The sequence below is a fragment of the Heliangelus exortis genome, chromosome 9, assembly GCF_036169615.1.
Source record: "Heliangelus exortis chromosome 9, bHelExo1.hap1, whole genome shotgun sequence".
In the NCBI taxonomy this organism is placed as follows: Eukaryota; Metazoa; Chordata; class Aves; order Apodiformes; family Trochilidae; genus Heliangelus; species Heliangelus exortis.
Window position 1 is genome coordinate 25,866,840 of NC_092430.1, and position 23,976 is coordinate 25,890,815.

Genomic DNA, 23,976 nt, shown 5'->3' on the forward strand with positions numbered 1-23,976 from the left:
AAGTTTCAGCTGTCACCTGTGAATTCAAACAAAGAACTGATAAAAATGAGACAGATCCATCCGGGCTGGGGCTGGAGGGCTGTGGGAAGGAGCACTTCTCCAGACACCAAATGCCCAGACACATTTTAACCCATCTCGTACTTACTTCTTTTCACTGTGCTGAAATTCATTCTGATTCAGCCACTGATACACAGCTTGCATATTTATGTCCCAAAATATTTTTCTGTGAAAGCAAATATTTGGCATTTTTGCCAGAAGCATAAGGCCCTGAGAGCAACACAGGCAGTTGCACACTTTCTGGCAGTGCTCAAATAAGGGCTGGAAGCTGCTCCTCTCCCAGCCCTCCTGCCAGCAGTGCCCAGGAGTCAGGGGGATGGAGAAGGAGCTGGGGACCCAGGGCTGAGCTGGTGCTGGTGCTGATCACACAGTTGGCTTGTGGAAATGACAACCTGGCTACACAAAACTCACCACCCATCGCGGTTTACTCAGTGCTGGCTTCCTCAGTTTTCCTGAGGAATCTGTGGAGTCACACAAAATTAATTCTGAGCACACTAGAGAGCATCCTAGTGACAAAAGAATACTTTTACCTTACATGCTGCTGCTGGTGCTTCTAATTAATACCAGACAGCAACCATCCAATTACAAATTCAAGCTGCATTTAGTGAGAACTCCAGCTAGACTCTGTTGAGGACCAACGGATTATTTCTACTGCAAACTCTGACTTTTTGATATAGTACATTAAAAAAGAGATCTCCCGGCTGCCTCAAAGAAATATACTTAGGATTAAAATATTCTTTTATAAAAATGCAGCATATGCACCCAATCTGAAACACAGACTATTTCATGAGGTAGTAGCTGCAGCAAGCAGACATTTTAAAAACAGAGTTGATCCCAGAGGAAAAGCAATTCCCCTGACACATAGCTGGATTTCATCCCGAGGTCAGCACACACCAAACCCTCACACAGCCACCAAACAGCAGCATCCTGTGCACCAACCTGCACCAGCTCCCTGCTGCTCCCCTCCTGCTTCCACTGGAGCAGGGGAGGAGATTTCAGAGCAGGAAAATTCACTGCTGGTTTGGAATGCACCAACCAGTGCAACCCAGCTGTCTCAGCCCTCCAAAGGAAGCAATGACCAAGACATTCACCCTGCACAAGCCACTGAAGGCAGAGGAGGAACCTTGAGATGTATTTTTTAATGCTGGTGTGTATTCAAGTTTTGTCACAACTGTGATACAGTTGTAGTGGTCCCTTTTCTTGTTAATTGCTGCAAACTCTGACGGAGGCTAATGGGAGTTACAATTGCTCATCTTCACGGCAGAACAGCCTCCAAATGTCACCAAGGACAGCAATAAAAAACCATTCACGTGTTTATCCTTTCAGTAAATAACGAGGGGCAGTAGGAAGGAAATGTTGTTTACTTTGCTGCATTACTTGGGAAACCAAGTTTACAATATAGAATTGTTAATAAAATTAAATTAAAAAATAATAATCATCAACCACTGCTCTAATCCCTGCGAAACACAAACAGACCACCACATTTGCAGGAGCAAAGGAAGACCTGGGAGCCTCTGCCTGCGTGGGGCTGAGGAAACTGGGATGGATCTGAACACCCAGGTCCCTGGGGAAGAGCCCAAACCATCCAGCTCCCACAGCTGGTGGGTGTATGGAGCACATTTCCAAAACCCTGGATGTACACATGGGAGCTCTGCTGGCACCCCAGGAGCCCTCTGAGCCCTCGAGCAGCACCAGATCTGCAGGATTATTCTGCCACCACTTTTAATTGACCAATGGTACAAACCTAGGTTATTTCAGGCAACACCTGATCGCTGACATGAGTGTCCCTTCCTTGCTCAGACTGGGAAACTATTATTAAAATATTCAAAACAATTACAGTGAAATTCCTTCTGGACAGAAGTAGTTGCAGGAATGTTTTGATAAATATTCAGTTATCCTCCACACGGACAAAAATCATAAAAACGTGACATCAAAACAGAACTTTTCCTGCAGTTCTATCTTAGCGACCGGTCTTGGCTAACAACAAAATTACCTCTTGAGAGCATTTGCATTTAAAATGTGTTAAGGCAAACACATATTAAGCCTTTGAAAGCAATGAATAGCTACTGCAGGCGCCTTTGATAATCCCGCACGTGTGACTTCCTCAGTGTCAGCGCCGAGAGGAAAGTGATGCTCACAGTTTACACAGCCCGTTCCTAAGTAGCAATCATCCTCCACTCTGGACATCAAGAGGTGCTAAGGCTCATTCATCCTCCTAATTACAGGCATTCCTGTGTCCTTAGCACCTCCTCATTAAATCTGAAGCAGCAGAAGAAAGCAAGTGCTTAGTGGGAATCAAAACAGAGAGGAAAGGCTCTGGTTTTAATCTGAGCTGGCCATGACATCTTCATCTACACCGCAGGTGCAAGAACCTTCCCTGAGGCCACAGATCCCATCCTGGACACTGCAGGGAAAACCCTGGAGCTGCAAAACCTGGCTCCCTCTGGAGCAACATCCTTTGGGGGTTTAGTGCTCCTTCCAGCTGCCTGGTGGGATGCCCCACCATCTCCTGCACTTCACATTTCTTTCCTAGGTTCCCAGTACACATTGGGCTCTCCTCTCAGCTTTGCACCTGGCAGAGGGATGCACAGTGATGCAGCTGAGATGTTGAGGCCACAGTACCTCTACCAGCCCTGTAAAGCCCCCCTGGAGGACAGACTGCTGTCAGTGACAGGACAGAGTCTTCTGAAGAGTAACTCCCCTGCTTACAAGATTTTGGGAAGTAGCATTTTCAGTGCTCCCAAGACATGCAAACTGGACAAGCACCAGAAACCTCCATGCAAAACAGGCTTTAAAAGAAAGAACAGCAGCACCTGCTACTTTCAAATGCTTGTCAGCATGTGGTATTTGTCTGGGAGGTGTCTAAAAATGCTAGTTTGTTCAGTCCTTGGCCTTGTTAGAGGAAGCAGAACATAGATAAACTCAGAAATTATGACCTAGCAATACTATGAAACTGTGAATAGCATCCGAGAACTACTGAGGTAACAGAAGAATTCAAGAGGTGGAGAGATGCAAAATGGAATTAACCTTTCTCCAAAAGTGAAAATTAATTTAAGGCCTGAAGCAGCTTGATTCACAATTATTTCTGAGTATACTGTTGAACTTCCCAATGCAGAACAGACTATCAGCATCTGTAGTCTATAGCAAAATCAGCAAAAAGCCCTGAAATTTGTACATGTTCCCCAAGTCCTAATTCTCACCGTGCTGAAAGCCCTCACATAGCTGAACACCAACTGCAGCCAATCTTGTCCGTGGCCAACTATAGAAAAACCTCTGAGAGAAGACTCAGACTCATTAGACTGCTCTGAATTATGACTACGGTTACTTCCATGATGAGATAATGTTATACCAAAGAAAATTTAAATTAAAATTCTCTGCTACCGCTCATTAAAACCGTTCTGTTGACACTCCAGAAGACAAACACTCTCCGCTAACTTGCTCCTCTCAAACTAAAACATATTCTGCCACGAGGAGGAAGAACCTGTGTCAGAGCCCTCTCTGTCAGGTTCCTGATTTCCCGTGTTTGCAACACAGTTTCCAGCCCAGGGCAACACGAAGCTGGTGCTGACCCGGCTCCGCAGCACCTCGGGAGCTCAGAGAAGGATTGTGTGGGTACAAGGAAAGAAAACCCCAAGGCGCTGTGCAGGGATGGATGGAAACCATCCCCTCTGCTGAGCCCCTGGGGAATGTTCCCAGCACAGCTCTGACACTGCTGCCTGGCTCAGGAGAATTACACATTTCTCACAGAATGCCTCAGTTCCACCCGTTGATGTCCCATAGAACAACCAAGCCTCTTCGGGCTCAGACCCTTGCCTGCCACTCAAAATAAATTGAATTCAATGATGGCTTCAAGGAAACGAGACAAAAACCACACCCTGTCACTTTCTCTCTTACATATTAGCCTAAAAATATTCGCCTGCGTTTATCCTTCCTCGGTAGCCCGAGTAACCACTGACTGCACAGCCCTGTGTGCTCCAGTGTCACATGAACCTCCCAGGCTACACAGATGCTGCTAATTCATACCTGCAACCTACAGGGTAATAAGTTCTCGACATTTTCACAAGTCTAGAAAACATCTGGGTATGAAAATTTGAAATGATCATAATATTGTGACATGTCAGGAGGTCTGGGACGGGTCAGCACCCAAGACAAGCAGAGGGACCCAGGGCTCCACTTCGGGCACTCACTCCCAAACTTCCCCTGCAGTGCTAAGTACCACCGGTGAGTTATTCATTATGCAAATTATCTCCCTGTCATTACAGAAAGTACAGCTTCATTAGAGCCTTTCTTCTGTAGTGCTAAAGAAGATGTAGTCCAGTTATTTATTCCCGTTACCACTCGGTATTTGCATGCCCCTCTCCCGCACACCTCTGGGTTAAACCTCCTGTCACACAACTCCACTATATCTACTTCTTTGTCACCAGTGTCCTACTGCCGGGTTTTGTGTCAGTAATTACTCCGACTTAGAAAAAAAAAAATTACCTAAAGAAACAATTTATTTCTAAAAAATATTAATCATACCTTTTCCAAAAATAACAATTCCACACAGACAACATCCTGGCATTTTCTCTTCCACTATACTACCATCCTAAGAAACTGCTTTAATTGCAATAACGAGATGCAAAACAAAGTTCTGAATTCAAGAACTTTCTCTAAAAAGGAAAGGGGAAAAAAAAATAAAAAAAATTAAAAAAAAAAAAAGAAAGAAAGAAAGAAAGAAAAAGAAGGCCCCATTTCCAGGCAGCTAATGAAGAACCTCCCGGCGGGACAGGCGGTGCGGTCAGGAGGTTCCGCTCGGCACCGCGATGTGCGCACACCCGCGCTGGGCACGGCCCTCTCGACCCCGGGGCCGCTCTGCCAACCACCGCGCTGCTTCCCGCACCCGCATCCCCACCGCACCGGCCCGGACACCGACACCTCCCTCCCCCGGGAGCCCGGGACGCGCCGCTCGCCCCCCGCACCTGCCCCGCACGGCTGCCGGCCCCGGGAGCAGCCTCCGCAGAGGGCTGGGACCCCCCCGGCCCCGGGGAGCGGCCGCGCCCCGAAAGCCGCTCACGGCGTTCCCCCCCGCCCGGGCTGAGCGCGGCGGCTCCCCCGGCCCGGCCCGGCCCGGTCCGGCCCGGTCCGCAGAGGCGAGCGGAGCGGGTCCCGGGTCCCCGCCCCGGGCAGGCCGCCGCCCGCGGGCCCCGCCGCAGCCACCGCGCCGGGAGAGGCCGCGGGGCCGGGTCGGTGCGGGCCGGGGGTTAACGGCGCCGCGGGCACCTGCGGCCGCCCCGCCGGCACTCACCTCTGGCATGCCCGCGGGGCGGGCGGCCCTGCCCGGGCTCGGCGGTGGCGGCCGCGGCGGCCCGGCCCAGTCAGGGGCTCATGCTGTCAGTGCCGCCGGCGCGGCGGGAGGGAGGAGGCGGGAGGCAGGGAAGGAGGGAGGGAGGGAGGGGAGGGAGGAGGGCGGGAGGCGGCGGCCCGGGCTCCCCGCGCCGGCCCCGGCTTCCGCCGCCGCCCCCGCCCCGCCCGGAAGCGAGACCCGGCCTCGGCCCAGGGGGAGCCCCGACCCCGCGGGGAGCCCGGGCCCGGCCCCGGCCCGGACGCGCTCACCTAAGCCCGGCGGAGGCTGCGGGATCCGGGGGACTCACAGCCGAGGAGAAGGCGCGGAGCGGCGGCGTGGCGGGCTGCCCTTCCCCGGGGACTCGCCTCCCTCATCCTCCCCGTGGCGGAGCGGCCCGGCGCCTCATGAGTCACGGTGCCCGGGCCCCAGCACACGTGCCCGGCCCCGCCGCCGCCTCCGGTTTCGGAGGAGAGGAAAAAAAAAAAAAAAAAAAAAAAAATCGCGTCGGGGGGAGGAGGGAAGCGGGTGGAAAATGTCTCCGGCAAAACAGCTCAGCCCGGAGCCCGCCCCGCCGCCAGCGCGGGTCCCCGGGATGCATTTGTAACACTGCTCCCCTTGATAATTCGCTTTGCTCAGACCCCCCGCCCCCAAATTCGCTTTTTTTCTTTTTTTTTTTCTTTTTTCTTTTTTTTTTTTTCTGCTCAAGCAATGGCACCGTTCTTCCCTTCAGAGCAAGCGAAACGCCCCTGCGTCCCCCTCTTTCTGCACCCTGGGGCACCCAGCGCAGGGCAGGTTTGTCCCCGGGGACCCCGAGAGCCCAGCGCTGCTCCCGGAGCCATCCAGGGACCCTTCTCCTTTACTCTCACCATCCCTGAGGGGACAGTTCTGCTCCGACACTGTCACACAAGCAGTGACACAATGTTCTCTTCCAGCACAGAAAGAGAAGGTCAGCACCTAAGCACACAGAGAGGCAGACAGGCTGCGGACACCACAGAGGGACACGGGGGGGCTGGTGACACCTGTGCCAGGCCACCGGGACATGAGATGGCAGCTCCAGAGATGGTGGTGAGGACAGAACAATGGAAAAAAGCTGGAAAGAGCCTGCCAGCGCCAAGACAAGGGAGCGCAGCAGCGATCTTCCAAGATTTAAGGGCACCATAAAGAGCAGGGAACATTCTTGTCCCTGTATTTATGGCAGTGAGGACGAGAAGATGGGCTCAAACTGCAACGAGAGAAACTCAGGCTGGACGTAGAGGGGAAAAAAATAGGCCTGAGAAGGGTACTAAACCAAGGTTAAACACTATCCAGGAGGTGTGATTTAGGTACACTGCATCCTGCCTGGGGTGAGGGGTTGGATTAAGTGACCTTCTGTGGTCCCTCTTCCAGCTCTTTCTTCCTCTGACCCTGCTAAGATTTGCTCTTTTTTGATCTATATTTCTCTTTCATGGTGTGCAGTCTGTTCTGCCCTGAAGGCTCACAATATACCTCTTACATTGCTCGATTTTTATTTTTTTCCCCCATTTGCCATAGAAGATTCCCATGCCTTTGAAAACCCTGTTTTTCAGTTCTCTATATTCTACTGTTTTAATAAAATCAGTGGCAAGACTCTCTGATTTTGTCTTTTGCTATCACAGCAGCAGTTGTGTCTTAGCCAAACTCACACCCAAACCCTACAAATATTTGCACTGATTCCAGGAGACATTTTGCTTAGTGGTTTTTTCCAAAGTATTATATCATATGAAGCAACTGCTTCTTGGTGAGCTGGAGTACATTTCAATGCATATACACCTACATTTCCAAGAAAAGTCTATTATTCTATTTCCCTTAAACTTTCAAGCTCAATTTCTGTTTTCCTCTACAGGCAACAACTCAAGAGAACTGTTACCTGACAGCGAGCACTGCAACAGTTTCTGTTCCTTCCTGCTCCCCATTGCTAAATGTGACAGCGGCCAATTAGTCAGGGTGAGGAAATCCCTTCTTCCCCTCGCCACAGGCTCTGCCCAAGCAGCTCCCTGGGTGCCAAAGCCCAGGCTGCTGGCCCCAGCCCGCGGGTGTCTCTGGAGCTTTTTCTTTCCATCTTCTCCCATCTCGTCATTCTCTTTTCTCCCCAGGCATGTTTACAATTCTGAGAATCACCTGTTACCCGTACCCATTTGTTGCAGAATATGTTTATTTTAACCTCACAAATTAAAAAAACAAACCAGTGCTAAAGTAGCATTGCCTCTGCAATTGCATGTTATTTATTTATAGATACTGAGCTTCTGTTGACTTCTGAAATTTTAACTGAGGGCTCAGAATTACATCTGCCATATCCTTCAGTCCAACAAGCCAAACCACTTTGCTTTTAAATTTGTTAGGCCTGGAGACTGGGAGAAATTTGCCTTTTCCTCTTATCTGTACTGGGGCCTGAACTAAGCTGAGAGTTACGTTGTGTGAAATGAGGTGACATTGTGCTTTTTCAGCTTTAATGAATAATTCCTCACTTTACTTTGAGAGACAAATAATATAACCTGCTCAAGAGATCTGGACTCCAGCTCTTTCTTCCTGTGATTTTTTGTTGTTGTTGTTCTATTATACAGCCTGGCATGAACATTACCTTTTATTTTTGTGCTCTAATCACACCCTGTGACAGCCCGTGCAGCACTTGTGCCTCCAGCCTCCCTCCCTCCCCTGGAGCTGCCACAGGAGCACCCTGGGGTGCTGGGTGCCCCAGGAAGCAAAGGCACATCACTAACTAGGATGGCTTCCTGGTATTTTTCCGTTTAGCATCTTTGGCTTTTTTATAGAAACTGGAAACTGAAAGGACTAACAGAAACATTCCCTTTCCTTTTGGGAAGCTATGTGGTGAATTTAAACTTGTGTTTCAAAAAAGTTTTATCCAGATAATTTAAAAAAAAAAAAAAAAAAAAAAAAAAAAAAAAAAAAGTGAATTTGTATCCCATCGTATTTTTATATTTGCCTGACCTACATGGTTTGCCTGTCATTCCCTGCAGAGGTACAGTCAGATAACATCAGCACTGGGTGCACACGCCTTGGTAGTCCCTGGGAACGAATATTGTAATGGATCATTTGTTGCTCTTCCTGTTTCTGTTCTATCACAAAGAAATATGTGGGGCTGCTTCCTCTCCCCATGCTTACATCAGTACACTGGGCATTTCCAAAGCACTTGCTGCAGTCACAAAGTTTTCTGTGCAAACTCCTCGCTGCCCAGATTTCCCATAAATAACTGCAGGAGGCCAGTGCCTGCACAAATTATATTTTCTACACACAGAGCCAGCTTTAAAACTACCTGGTGCCTAAACTGTGCCTCTTGTCCTTGCCTCGACCATGGCTGCAGGGTGGGTACATGGGCACTGAGGTGCCAGTGTGCCTTCTCATTGGGTTTGTGCCCTGCTCATGATCTTATTTCTGCCTCTATCTGATAAAATTAACCCGCTCTGCTTCACATTGGTTCACATAAGTTACAGGGGTTGAACCCCAGAGCACTGATGCCAGGCACAAGCTCTGCAGTTACAAGATGTCCAGGCAGGGCATGGTAAGGAGGAAACCATAAGGAAGTCTCAGATCCAGGGGTCTCCCAGATGATCATCTGGTGATGATAATAATTACCATCTGGGACACTAAACAAGACAATGGGCTAATTATCTTCCAGCAGAGGAAGATAAAGAAATATGTCATGGAGCACTTAGCCTCATGTGCCATTCAAGCAAAAAGAAGACAAGGGAAAATAGAAACATGTTGTGTACAGAGAAAGTATTTTGAGAGACATTTTGTGGTTTAGAGTCACTGTGTTAGAACAACTGGAGAAAAAAAGAGGAACCCTCTGTCTGAGCTAACACAGCCCTGGCACAGTGAAGCAAGAATCTGACCTCTGAGAATTGTGCAAGGGTTGCCTGTTCATCCCTGTAAAACCCACCAAGGAAGGCTGCAGAGCCCATGGTGGCCCAGCCTGGGCTGGCAGAAGCCCCACAGTGGGAGCCCAGTGTGTCCTGGTGCCATACATGGGGGGGATGTGGCATCCTCCTCACAGCTCAGCTTGAGCAGAATAAAAACACTTCCCACTCAGTGCCTGCTTCAAAATGACCTGACAGAAAAGATTTGAAGGGAAAACTGAGTGACAGACCCTGCTGTCACAGGCATGGCATTAGGGACACAAGGTGAAAATGTATTTACAATATATATTTACAAAGATACAATATCTTTGTGATTACAACACAACAGGTGACTGTAGCACAAAGAAACTTGCACTATGGATGCCTTGTGGATCATTCCTAGCCCCCCCTCAGAAATCTATTCCTTACACCTGGGATGGGCAGAGGGGGTAACCTGTGATGCACAAACCACAGCTACTTTAGGCACCAGCTCAGCAACCATTTTCCAGCCCTCTCTGAGGAGCAGCACCTTGCTGCACCCAGGGGTGCAAGATGCTGCCCTACCCCCTGCTACACACAGGAAGGAAAAGCAGCGTGCCAACCCGTCCAGCTTGAAGTATGTCTGGTGGCTTCATTTTGTCTCACCAAACAGCTACAACAGGCACAAAATAAACCTTGCACTCTAATGTTCATTTCCTCCCAGCCTGATCTTTATCAAGGTCAGACACACGTTAGTGCAAGTGCAGACTGAACACCAGCACGGGCCTGGAGATGCTGTTTGCTTCCTTGGGCTGTGGAGTTGTTTGACACTCGTGAAACTGAGGTTCCCTGGGAAGGTGGGACATGACATTTCAGTCTTGCTGATACTGAAAGCAGTCGTTAGAGCACGACTTGAGCTTCCGCTGCTGCTGCCAGCAACGTGGAGCCCAGTGCCCCAAGATGGTGGGGGCCTTCCTGTTCCAGCCTGCACCTCCCTTTCCCTAAAGCTGGTGGATGAATTCCTAGCTTGGCCCCTCCACACTTTTGCTCTCTTGTTTTAAAGCCTCCTATCAACTGATGGCATTTTTGTTAAAATTGGTATTTAAAAACACAACCCGACCCTGCCTGCCCCCCGACACCGTGCTTCATCACAGAAACCTGTCAGGACCTCAGCAGGAAGCTGAGGGTTCACTCACTCTCAGGGGATTAATGTGGTTTAATTAATGGGGGGCTTTACTGATGGCTCCCAGGGAGCTGATGCTACAGGATGGGCTCCCACCCACCTTGCCTGGGGCTGGAGGGGACCAGTGCTCAGTGCCACTGAGAACCCCCTGAGAACCCCCCTGGCAGGCAGCATGGCCACGGGACCAGCACCCCGGCCATGCCACCAGCACCCCGGCCATGGGACCAGCACCCCGGCCATGGGACCAGCACCCCAACCATGCCACTAGCACCCCGGCAGCATGGGGTACACAGTTACAGCAGCTCAGGGGCTCTTCCCAAGATCTCAGGAAGATCTTTCTCTCAGGTTTTCCATCTGAGCAAGCACATCAGGAGGCTGAGAGGCAAAAGGAGAGTAAAGCAAAAGATAGGATAAGGATGCTGCCCCAGAGGGCTCCTCCACCCAGGCTGTCCCCGTGCTCCCAGGGCTGGCTCGGGGTCCCGGGGGAGCTCCACACCACAGATGTCCCTGCCAAGAGCCAGCAAGGCTCTGCTTTGGGATCCAACTACTACTCGCCGTGCACTTCAGAACTGTGGAGTTTTGTTACTTAAAACTTCGCATAACAAAGTCTGGCACTTACCAGAGTGTTCAAAGCTTCCCTGGCTTCTCTCGGGGTAGCAGGCGCGATGGAAGGCGGGCAGGGTGACACAAACCCATCCCTGAGCTGCAAACCCAACCCCACCCAGCAGCCCCGGGCGGTTCTGCTGGGCCGGGGAGGGCCCCGAGGGTGGGCGAGGAGCAGGAACTTACCTGGGGGGTGGTGGGGGTGCAGCTGGGGCAGCACAGCCCCTCCTGCTCGGCGGGGATGGTCCCGAGAGGCTCCGTCTGCCGGGGCTGAGGGGAAGGGCCGGGGCAGCCGCGCTCCCCAAGCCCTGTGGGGCTCAGGATGTGAAATCAGCTATTTGCTGGGGCATACAGCAGTAGCCATGGCGACGGGCTGCGGTTAGCCTATGTATTTTCTTAAAGAAGCAAAAATTACTTTCAGCTAATAAAAAAAGAAGAAAAAAAAATAAAACAGAGTCCTGAGGGGAAGTGGTGCTGTGTTGTGGCTGCATCTGGAGCAGCAGCACAGCCTGGATGATGGGGACATTCGTGTCTCAGCCACCACGAGGGTTGGGGACACACGGGTTGAGGATGTCCCCACTGTCCTCATTAATCTGCCCCAGCACCTGGTGGGGGACAGGCTCGGGCCATCACCTACAGCCCAACAAACTGGGCAATGGTCCTGGGGCTCCCTTCCTGCTGCCAGCCCCAGATAACAGCAGGCTGACAGCCTCCCCGGGCCTGGCCTCGTTCTTTCTGCTGTGGTCTCCTCCATCTCCAGGCTTCCTGCACCAGCCCCTGCCCTGCAGGACAGGCCAGAAACCTCCCTTGCTCAGCCCCGGGGGAGAAACACAGCACACAGCATCCCATCTTTTCCCGTGCTCCCAGGGGTGGCCCGTGGGCTAGAGCAGCCTGGAACCCCCTCCAGAGGATGCTGCAACAGCAGGAAAGGAGTGACCTCTCACTCCTCCCCACTCCCCTCCCAGCATCTCCCTCTACTGCTGTCAGAAAGCTGTGGCCAAGGCTCCAAGGCTCACCAGCTCGTGCTCTTTCAAAGCACGGAGTGAAGCATCTCTCCAGGACCTGCTGCTGGGAAGCAATCAAAAGAGGGACTGTGCTCAGCACAGGATGCTGGCTGTACCTGCCTACCTGAGACACTTGGCTACTAATTCCTGCAGGATGAAGCACCAAGAGCTGCTGGAGCAGGATGCTCCAGGTGTGACACTTTGACACCTTTTACATAAATATATATATATATATATATATATATATATATATGAAAACCATGTTTCACCTCTATTCCTGGGAAGTAGGGGATTATTTACAAACCAGGCTTTTTCCACCCAAAAAGCCCAACAACTATTAACAAAATATACTTTCCTGTAGACAACACCAGGAAATGTTTTTATTTGTTGCAGAGTTCTTGCACTGCTGGGCACAGCCTGTTAGCAACCATCATCCCTCCTTGGTTCTCCAGGCAATTCCTTTTAGTGGGGCACAATTGGGCTGGTCCTGAGACCCTGTGGTGTCAGGTACACAGCTAGGAAAGGCTTCACTCTCTTATCAGAGACCAGAACTGCTCATTAATTACTGACTAAAGCTGAACTTGTTGGCACAGTTTTGCTCAGGCTGTCGTTTGGCTTGCTGTGTGTTTGCAGGGAGCACCCAGCTGCTGGGGGAGATGGGTGCTGGCTGTTCAGGTGACAGTGCTTCCTGGAGAGTGATTATTTTCTACCAGTTTTCCTTGGTTTTGTTGTTATTACTCCTGAGGGGTTGTCCAAAGCCTAGGGTCAGTCTTAGACCTTATCCAGCAGATATTAGAGTACTGACCACGGCCATGACTTGTGTGTCTGGTGTGAAAACAGAAGCACAGGGCTGCTGCACTCAGATTCCCCCTTCTCACTTCATGTAACAAAGCTCCACAGAAAGCCCCCAGGGAGGAGCTCGGGGCAGGCTGCACAGGGGGAAGTTTATAATCAGTGTTTCTAACTATTTTGAGGGGAATTAACTCTCATTAGCTGCTGTTCTCTGTGAAAAATACACTTGAGCAAGAGGCATAAATGCAGGAAATACCATCTATGTACTTCATAGCCCTTGGGAGGGATGAAGGATGTGACTGGCATGTACACTGGGATATCACTGGCATATACAGCACTTCCCAACTAGGACATTCAGTACTCAACAGAGCGGGACCTCAGAGTGGCCAAGGAGTAGCAGGAGCTCAAATTAAATAATTCTCCAGGGAAATTGTGCTGAAGTGGGCAGAGATGCAACCAGCTCCCTGGGTAGCTCTGCACAGAATTCCCACTAACACAGGCAGAAAAAAAAAAAAATTCTTTATAAACCACATCAAAGATAACAAGGAATTCCATCAGGGAACAGCCCCGGGCTGGCACACACAGCTTGACACGTCCCTGGGGACTCACACAGTCCCACAGTGCTGCTGGCACAAACCTCAGGTATGAACCTCCTGACTTCAGTGAAAGTTCTGCCCATTCCTTGCTGCCAGGAGCCAGGCAGGCACGCAGAGCTTCGTGCTGTATGTAACCCCTAAAAATAACAGTGCACTCCTAGGGGGGGTTTATAAAATGGGCCAAACCCTCCCCAAGCCTGGGCTCTGGTAACCAAGCTGGGCATCCTTCTGCTTCAGTAAGAGCACGCGTGGGGCTCAGCAGCAATGACACATACAAAGTTCTCTCTCTTTTCACATTCTGGTGCCCAGCCCCAGCAGCACACATCTCCCCACGTGGCATTCCCATCACTGGTACCATTGATAGTTACCAATATCAGGCTTGCACAGTAGAGAAATGTTTATACACCATGAGCTCCTGCCCCCACAAAGAAGCTGTGTCTGCTAGCATCCTTTAAAAACAAACCTCATCATCCCAGTGCTGTACACATCACTGCTCAAAGCTGCAGCAGGCACGTCTGCATTTTCCTCTCTGCCTTTCTCATTTCACAGTTAGCAGGGCTATGACACACCAAAACCAGTTTTAAAAAAAGTCATCATTCCCCTTGCCCTGGAGACCCGGTGTGTGTCATGTGCAATCATACCCGTGCCTGTGCATCCAGTGTGATGGCAAAGCCTTAACAAACGTTTGCCAAAGGGAATAAAACTTTGGGGTACACCTAGGAACAGCAAAATGCACAAAACTGTCTATTTTTAGAAAAGCCCATCCTGGTGCCTCTGAGCAGAGCTGTGGGTCACCAGGCCAGTCAATGGACGTCCCAGCTCCTGGGGCCATTGGGCAGGCAGGAGGAAAAACTGCCTTAAATATGGGAAAAAATCACTAGCACCCATTAAGGATAAACTAGAGTCACTGATGCTTTATCTGCTCAGATAAGGAGGAACCAAAGCCATCTGGGAAGCACGTGTAAGCTCAAGATCAAGGAGAGGATCCCTGGCACTCTGCTGCATATGAAAGCTGAGCAATAAAATCTGGATTTTTCATCTGTGGGATAGGAATGATGATGAATGACAGTACCAAAAAAAAAAAAGTGAAAAGGGAGCAATCCAGGCCATTTCCAACAGGATGGAACTGATCCTATCAGGCTGTTTTCTTTTTCTGTGGATAAGGGTTTTCTGTTCTGCATTTATCAATAGCTTTAACACTTTTGTGTTAAAGATTATGTTTACCTGCCTGGTCACTTCATCTTTTCCATTATTATCCTGATTTTTGGTCAGGTCTTTGGCTCTACTTTGGAAAATAATGATCTTAAAATTTCTCAGGGGCAGGAGCATTTTGCTTTGTTTGAAAAGAACGAGGACACTGATTTTTGTGGAGGGTTATCTGAATCGGAGGAAATGTGGGAAACATATGGACAAGCTCTCCTCTCCCTAGCTGGGAGATAAAGCATCCTCTCTCCTAGTTTTCATCCCAGGGTTTGCAGATAACAGCTTTGCCTTCCTGCTGCCTATCATGCCAAACAGATCCAGGCTGGAGACAAGAGTCTCTTCCCTGGTGTGGGAACTAGGAGTAGGATCCTGATGTTTTTATATTAAGCACCAGAGTGATTAACAACAATTAAGTGGGGCTGTGAAAGACCCTCTTGTAACTTCTTGTGTTGTTTAGGAAAGGTTGTTGCTTTCCAGGGAGGACTGGTGGGAGCAAGGCCATGGGCACAGCAGCCCTGGTGTCAGCCAGCTGTGCCTCAGTTTCCCTGAGCTCCATTTGACATAGAATCACAGAATCATTTAAGTTGGAAAAGGCCTTTAAGACTATTGAATCCAACCTGAGGAGGTTGGCTTGAGGAAGTGAAGTGTAATTGCTGATTATGGAGGATGAGCAGTACATAAATGCAAAACACCCCAGGTAAAACAGCTGCTACTTATTTGGCTCCTGTGGTTTGCAATTTGGCCTTTCAGATGTCAGATCCCAAACAACACTGGTAGCCATTAATAACCTTTCTGTTGGATCCATTCTTTCTTTCCTTCCTTCTTTCCTCCCTTCCTTCCTTCCCTCCTTCTTTCTTTTGTACCATATATATCCGGGCATAAAATAATCAGTAGCTTGAAGCAGGGAGCGTGGTGGAGAGCAGGCTCTGAGCCCTCCAAACAGCTGGTTGGTACAACCTGTTTATACTCAGGAGTGTTTTGCTCCTTGGACACCCTCCAGCACAAGCATGGCATTTCACACCAGCAAGCCAGCCGGGCTGCCCTGCCTCTCAGGCTTCCTGCTATAGAACAGCTCCACTGCACCTGCAAACTAACTGGATTAGGAATCTGGAACTAGAAATATTCTCATTTCACTTCAGAGGCCACATACGTGCTCTGCTGGACTGGTTCACACCCCGCCCTGACCTTCTGTTTCCCCAAATCCCTTTTCTTTCCCTCTCTCTGGTGTGAGAGCTGTGACACAGCCAGCTGTCAGTAGCAGCTCTGCTGCTGGACACTGCTTCCAAAATCTCATCCCACACCATGGGAATAATGCAGACCTTCAGTATGGTGCAGCCCTTCAAAGTGCTGCTGCCCCCAAAGAGTCCCGGCTGATTTCACCTCTTCTGAAGCCCAGGACATGCAGAAGTGGATCACCAGGCTGAAGTTTTTATTATTTCCTCAGCAATATGGTTTGTTCCTGCCCCAATCCTGCTGGTGCTGATCACCCCCTGGAGGACAGGCTTCTCCACACTGGGGGACTGAAGCCTGAGAAAGACAGGTGCCTCATGGAGCAGAGCCACAGATTTTCAGGAACAAACCAGGTTTATCTCCATGTGCTAAAAGAAAGCATGTGCTGTCACTTCTCAACACGTGTCCTGGCACCATGTGCAGCCTCATGTCAGCAGCCCCTGCTGGGACACCACTGCCCCCCCTGAGCAGCCCCTGCCATGCTGGGCACACCACCACCCAGCTTCTCCACTGATTTGGTGGCCGGGTGCTTTATTTAATTTTCTTCCCCAGCTCTTACCTGTTACCCCTCTGCCCAGCACAGAGCCAGCAGAACCCCTCTGCTTCCCTGCTTCCCCCAGCCTCCCTTTTCCTGCCCAGCAACAGCAGCACATTCCTGCCCACATCCACTCTGCCAAATTAAACATTAACTCCTGGAAATGCTTCTCTTTTCGGCCTCTCACTTATCTTCTGGGTGAGGCTCCTCACAAGCTCTGGAGTTTGGCAGTGCCAGTGATGCTGACGGCATCCCCTGGCCTGCCCATGGCCATGCTGACAGCAGCAGCTTCCAGGGATGGCTTTTTGGTTCTGTGACCCAGCACCCAACCCATCTCCCTCCTGCCAGGGTCCCTTTCCAGTCACCCTGGTCACTGGCACCACTGGTGTTGGGAGCAGATGTTCCCCTGCTGCCCCACCTCCCGTGGGGTGTGTGGGACCCCTGCCACACTCTGCTGTCACAGTCTCATTATCTCATTATCTCACATCCTTACTGATACCAAAGGTGTCCTGACTTCACCTCACCCCTTTGGCATGGCAGTGAAGAAGGATTTGTTGCTTTCACAGTCCTCCCTTCCCCCTGTCAATCCCTGCAGAACTGGCTCTTCTTTACAAGGCACATCACCAGAAAGAAAACAGCTAATTTGGGGTTTTTTTCTAAAACACAGCTGTCCATTAATTGACCTTTACATTTTATGGCCCTGTATTGCCAGACAAGGCCCAGCTTCCCCAGCTCCAGTGCCAGCAATGCCCTGGGCAGCTCCTGTGTCCAACAAAAGGAGCAAGCCCAGCAGGCACCACACACATCCCTGTGCTCACCCATCACCAAGTGCCAGGGCTCATCCCTCCAGGGTTCTGAATTGGCCTTCACGGGCCAAATCCCAGCACTCTTGCCTTTCTTTTTTTAACTAAACACTAAGTACTAGGCTGGAGGGCTATTTCACAGTTGAAGGCCCACAGGATTTACACAATTGTCTTTCCATCTAATGATAAAACCCTGATATTTTACCATGGCAATATTCCCTCCAACCTCATTTGCCCTCCCTTGGAAGAGCCTGAGTGCCCAGGTCATACCTGAGGAACACACCACAGCATCTTTTGTAACGACAGGAAACAACCTGCTAGTGAAAAATAAAATAAAATAGCATCTGGGAACTTGTAATGCACTAACTTTCCCACAGGTCAGTGGTGGAACAGCCATGGTAACTGAGGTGTCTGTTGTCCCCTGTGCCACACACCTGCCCAGGCTGGAAAGTGCCAGGGGTTCACTGGGGACCATCCTGGACCATCCTGCCCACCCTGCACTGGGACTTGTGTTGGGCACAGGCACTGCTCTGTCCTTCCCACCACAGCTCTTCCACCTCTGTTTTCCCCCAGGAACAACACTGTTTATGCCAAAATATCATAACAGTGCAGCAGCTTCAGCTTCTAACTTGTCTGTGCCCTCTGGGATGTGCCTGTCAAGCCCCCCAGATGCTGCTGGGCACCTCAGCTGTTAAGTGACAGGTTGGGCTGCAGCCAGAGCTCACCAGACACATTAAGAAACCCAGAGATTCTTCACAAAAAGACACTGCAACCCACTACTTACTGGATGCTTTTAATATTTAACTAGCATCATGCATGCTGCTGTGCTAACAGGAGCACTAAACTCTGCCCTGCTCCAGAGCTCTGGCATTTTGGCATTTTATCAAAGTATTTCTTTTGCCTCACAAGAGGGTTTGGTGTATCTGCAACCCAAAGCAATCGTGTTTTCAAAGCATTTTTGTTGCAAAACTGTCAAATTGCACAAGTGGAAGCACACGGCAACTCCTCCATGACACAGGACATGGCAATTTCAGGGACAGAGATGTTTTTAAAGGATCGCAATCTAAAGGACAACTTATCCTTTTTTTTTTTCTTTTTTTTTTTTTTTTTTCTTTTCCCTCCAACATTTGTTACAGCAGCATCAGCTGATGAGCAGGAGCTTGCCAGAGCGGGGTTGGCTGGATTCACCACTGAAACACTGAGACCTATGAATGCTGCCAGCTCACTCTAGCACTGAGGAGCAGAATGATCCACAGCCTGGCAGGGAGGGGAAAGAGACCCAGCCTTCCACCTACAGGAAAATGAGAGACAGGAAAAGAATACCCAGCCTGGCAGATGCAGGCAGTAAGAGGCAGCCTGGCATGTGTGGTACCCACAGCCATGGGAAGTGGGTGACAAGGGACACAGCTCCCCTCCTGCCAGCAAAGCAGATTAATGTCACCTTGCAAAGCCAGGTTTCATTTTGGTGTGAACATGGGAGTTCCTGCAGGGGACCCTACACAGACACATCAAGAATTACGAGTGTGGCTGACCCAGCTCCCTGTGCCCCACTTACCTTTACTCAAGAGAAAGCTGTTTTTTTGGTTTGGTTTGGTTTTTAAGGCACTCAGTGCCCTGCTCCAGCTGGTGACAGTGGTGGATATGGTGTGTACACCAGGGTTTGGTTTCCTAGCACTCATCCCTTTTTGGAGGCCAGCCCCACAGGACTGCTGGTCCTCTCCTGCCAGCCTCCCTCCCCCCCTGTAAAAAGCCCCTTTCCAAATGTCCCAGAGGACTCTGGTTTGTATATAAAAATAAGAAAAATCTATATCCAGTCCAGAAGCCCAGAGATCATTTTGCATCTGCAGGGCAGTGGTGATGGTGCAATCAGACACTCATCCTCAAATGACCGAGGTGAAGAGACCAGGGGAAACCCTGCAGCTCTGTCAGGGTGAGAGGAGTAAAACTGAGAAAGAGGGCCCCAAGGGCATTCACCACCATCCCCACCCCCGGGGATTTTCATATTTCAGTATTTAGTAGAGAGAAAGAATCAGTGGGAAGGTCTGCCAGCCACACCACCCCTGATGGACCTTGCTCAGGAGGGTTTGGGTCATGCTCTAGGGAACAGGGGGTGTTCCAGGGGGACTGCAGCCATGCCACTGCCACCCCCCCTCCCCAGGAGCAGGACAGACCCCAGGCAGAGCATTCAGCTCCAGCAGCCACCTGAGCCATGCAGCACCTGAGCTGTGCTGCTTCCCTGCCAGCCCAGAGCATCCCTCTCTCCCCACCCTCTGCAGGGGGTGAAAACTGCAGATTTGGGAAGAGGCCTCGTGGTCTTGGACAATGTCTGGGGCAGTGCAGCTGGCAGATTTTTGGTTTGGCTTCTGCTGGTAGCAAAGCCTGGAACTGCAGTGCCTCACACTGAATATTCTTATTAGCATAAGAAAAAAAAACCTGCTTGTGAGAAATGTTTTCTGTGCAAGACACAGAAGGCTGCACAAGGGTGCTGGGGAATTTGTTGACTGTGTTAATCCCAGTGGTAATTGAATTACTCTCCAATTGCTTTTAATTAGAAGTTACAAGACACTGACACAGTGATCAGGTTGCTAAATGACAAACAGCTTGAGCTCCCTATGTGCTGGACATCAGTTTTGGGGGTTCAGGAGGGCAAACTGGCTGTTCCCATAGGTAGAAGGGTCCCTCTGCACATTGTTAAAGCCTGTATCTTCCTACTCTGAGGAATTAACCACCACAGATAAAGCACTTGGGGTTCATAGAATCACAGAATTGGCTGGGTTGGAAGGGACCTCAGAGATCATCAAGTCCAACCCTTGGGGTTGGTGTTGTGTTCCCAGCATCTCAAGAGGCCACCTTGCTTTGGGGTGACCGCCAGCAGTCCTCATCCACACACACCCAGTCCCATCCTTCCCCGCCCAGATTAGAAGTTACCAGGTAAAAAAAAAAAAAAAAAAAAAAAAAGGGAAGACAAAAACATCACCCCCATCTTCCTTTCATCTGGCCACCTCAAAACCCCCAATTCCATGAATTTTTCTGCAATCCCATTGCTCGAGAAGGAGAGGGGTGCTGAGGTACCTACCGCAGAGCGAGCCGCAGAGCCCCAGCAGACTGCCAGACACAGACAGAGCACCCCACAGACACCCAGAACACCCCTCCTGGGACACAGCTGAGGCCAGGGCAGCTGTCCCTGTCCCAGCACCCCGGGCACTGGCTGGCAGGGCTGGGGGACGGGGCACCCCGGGGCAGAGGGCAGCATCTCCACCACGCTGGGTTAATCATTACCTTCTGCCCCGCACAGGAGCTGGCCTTCCCAGCTCGGTATTTAAGGCTGTGCTGGTTAAGTAGCAAGCATAGATGTGTGTCATAACAATCAGATTGCATGTCAATTAATATTAGGCCAATATTTTTTCAATTTTTGTTTCTCCTCGTGGCCCAGCACGTGGGGATGGGCTGCAGCAGGGCTCTGGTTGCTCAAAGGTGCTGGGGAGGGAACTCGAGGTGAGAGAAGCAGCAACAAAAAGCAGGTAAATCCACCCAGTATTTGTAAAGATCACTGTAACTGGAAAACTACCCTTGGAAATGCCCCACCTGGGATCCACTGAGCAATAGAAATTTTGGGGAAGGGGCTACTGATGGAGAAAGGAGATGGCCAGCAGTGGAAACAGCTTAAAGATGACAAAGGCTCCTGCATTTGGGTTCTGCCAAAGTCTTGGTACCTGACTTTTTAGAAGTGGGTATGAAAGGTCAAGTTACAGAAAGACACAAAAAGTGCAGAGCTGACAGCAAGTCCATTAAAACAGATTTACAGGTTGCCTCTTACAGGCATAAAAGGGAAAGTCTTTAATGTAAGATTTAAGTCCAGCACAAGGAGTCAAACCAAAGTACCTTATGCTGAGGAATACTGTTAGAGAAAATTACTATGTCCAATTATATCTCTATACTATACAACAGGCTGAAACATTGGCATGACACCCAGCAACTTCCATGAAAAAGCTGATTTCTCTTTGATATAACTCAAAATAGGAATCAAGTCACTAAGAGGAAGAGTTTCAGTCTGTTTATTTTGATCCCTGCCATGTGTAAAGCAATGCTGAGTCTTGCACAGGGCAGGCTGAAATCCATTTTCAGAAGTGTGCAGGTTTTTCCTCCCTTGCACGGCCAGCAGGTCTTGAAATCTGCTTTCATGAATACCACAAAAGTCAAACAATACTCCTTGGAACCTCATATATTTTACAGTAAGCAGAGGAACTGTTAATGAGAACAGGATAATTACAACTAAACACTAATTCCTCTCCATTTATTTTGGTACCAAGGTCAATTCTGATGTTATTTCTTCCCTTGCCAAGTCATACCAAATACTGTGCTCAAAGGCACTGCAGTCAGGAGAAAACAAAGGATATGTTAACCTCTGATGGCAACTGGAAAATTAATTTCTGGCTTCTTTGAGGGTGATACTGCAATCGCTCTAGGAAATAACAAAAATTTAAACAAAGAAGAGAGCATCTGCCTACCCTGGCACAAGATGAAGAGGAAAAGGAAAGATGTGCAGCTGGGCTCAGGCAAAGATGGGGATGAGGACTGGGACGGGCACTGGGGGCTTCTAAAAGCCTGAATTCAAAGTGATTTTGTGGGAAAAAAGGTTTGGGATGAGATCTGCAAGTGTGGAGCAGGTGGAGTCTAATGAAATATTCTTTCACAGCAGACAATCCTGTCTCTGAGTGATTTAAATTACACCCACGGATAGCTTGTCCTGAGCACAGAGAACCCCAATGAAGCCCCCAGAGAAGGCTTGGTGTCCCCCAGCCCTGCTGACCCAGCAGTCAGGGCTGGGCAGGCAGCTCCAGCTCTCTGCAGGGTTTATTTCTGGCAGTGCAGGCACTGGCCCAGGCAGCTGCCAAGAACTGACAGGGTCTGCAGCCCAAATGCCCAGCACATCGTTTTCCCAAATGGGAAATGGGAAGATCGTGTTTCACAGGGAATTATCACACTGAAACAGCAAGCTGGGACACAGGCAGGAAAGTGAAGTCAGGAAAAATATCACTACCACCAGACCTGTGTCTGTTAGTCCTTAAAATCCACTGAGACACGTTGCCCATGGGGCTGAGGCAGGTCCCTGCATTACAGGGTTTAAATGGGACCAAATTGCTGACCCCCCCAGGAAAAGTCTCTCCCCTCTTCCCCTGCCCAATGCTCCAGAGCAAAGCCAGAGGGCTCAGCGTGGATCAGGAATGTGCCAGCTCCTCACCAGCTCAGGCAGCAGGTTCAGCTGCACTTCCAAGAGAAGTATAAAGGAAAACCCCTTCCAGATAGCCGGATAAAAGGGGGAAAATCTTTTTTTAAAAATCACTCATCAGCCTCATGATACTGTAGATCCCTTCTGGAGCTGACAGCCACCTCCCAGCCACCCCACCAAGGTTCTGCCCATGACAGTAATTTCATAATGACCTCCCCAACATGCATGAAAATAACTAAAGGGAAGCAAGGAAAAAACAACCTGAAAACCAAACAGGCACTGAGAATAAATTGCTCTCTTGTGTCAGGAGAAGGTTCTATCCCTGTGACAGAACTACACACACAACCCATCAAAACCAATGTCCATCGGGGGAGGGGGATACCTGAATTTTTCCCTGCAAATATACCAGTTTGGAAATGTACAGCAAGGACCAAAATTTCCCTGAGCACCATAAAGAAAACAAAGGGATTATAAAGTACCTCCCCTCCTCACAAACACATACTGCTGGTTATAAAGTTATGGCAACTGCCCCTCATCCATAAGCTTTTAAACTCAGCCTGTGCAGAAAGGCACTGGACAGGATGGTGTTTGTTTTCCCTGGCTGCTGCTCACCCTGCAGAAATCACCAGCCATTGTGCTCCTTCCGAAGGAGGATTTCCTCTAGTAAACCTGCCAGGAAGAAACAATCAGGCGTCCTGATAGCTTTATTTGGTTAGAAGAATGGTAAACTCGCGAATTGCCACCAGGGGCTGGGCAGGGAGGGATTAGATGTCAGCAGCCCAAGGCTCATCCTTGAAAGTGAGGTCAGTGGGAGATTTTGCATGAGCTGATGAGGGGAAATCAGGCACAGGGCTTGCTTGTTTGGTTGGTAGTTTAAAGGGAAAAAGAGAAAGTCCAGGGTTTTTTTAAAGCTGCCTTACAGCTCCCCTGGCAAGGGTGGGAAAAGCACATCCTGAGCAGGTTCACTTGTGAAGCAGCTCTGTGGGACAGCCCTTCTGCTTTCCCTGCAGCTGCACCAGTGTGGATTATCAGCAAAGGGATACCCTACAAGAGTTGCTTATCAGAATAAATGTCCATCCTGCTGCTGCAAAGGCAGAAGGGAGGAACAGACCATATCATTGCTTATTTCAATACCAATATGCTTATTAAAGCAATATTTTCCACTGCAAGACAAATAGTGAATAATTTTATACCAAAACACTTTAAACATATCTAAAGCCCTTTAATAGCTTCTAACGATCAGCAAACAGCCACGTGGTTAGCAATGTAGAATCTCATTAAATCCCTCTGAAAATGTCTCAGCAAGTCACCATCCATCACACATGAGATGACTCAGTAGCAATCTGGTAAGCTGGGTACCATGCCATTACATCTTAATATTCATTGTTCACAAAACAAATCCCTCTGCCAAGAAACAAAAGGAGATGTGTAACCAAGGCTGGTCAGGAGCCATGGAAGGAAAACTGGTAGCAACTTGTGGCACATGGCTAATTCATCCCTGCTCTGGTTTCATCACCACTTTCACCTGCTCCATTGTTTATTACAGGGGTTAACATCCTGGTC

The 23,976-nt window shown here is 49.6% G+C and overlaps 1 protein-coding gene across 23 annotated transcripts in view; it reads right to left on the minus strand.

Annotated features, from left to right (window-relative positions):
• The window catches only part of MBNL1 (muscleblind like splicing regulator 1), an 84,503-nt gene extending 64,104 nt beyond the window's left edge, over window positions 1-20,399 (minus strand). For 8 of the 23 annotated variants that reach the window (XR_011727590.1, XR_011727589.1, XR_011727588.1 and 5 more), the window contains exon 1: window positions 5,345-5,502. Coding sequence is in view for 2 of the 23 variants with exons in the window: in XM_071752904.1 (XP_071609005.1) it covers window positions 5,345-5,353 (9 nt within the window). In the remaining 21 variants the exon portion in view is untranslated. Of the gene's footprint in view, window positions 1-5,344; window positions 5,503-5,652; window positions 9,637-11,036; window positions 11,073-11,206; window positions 11,230-20,259 lie in introns of those variants that run through there. The other 15 variants (XR_011727591.1, XM_071752894.1, XR_011727593.1 and 12 more) reach the window with 11 other exon arrangements.
• Between the last annotated feature and the right edge of the window lie 3,577 nt (window positions 20,400-23,976).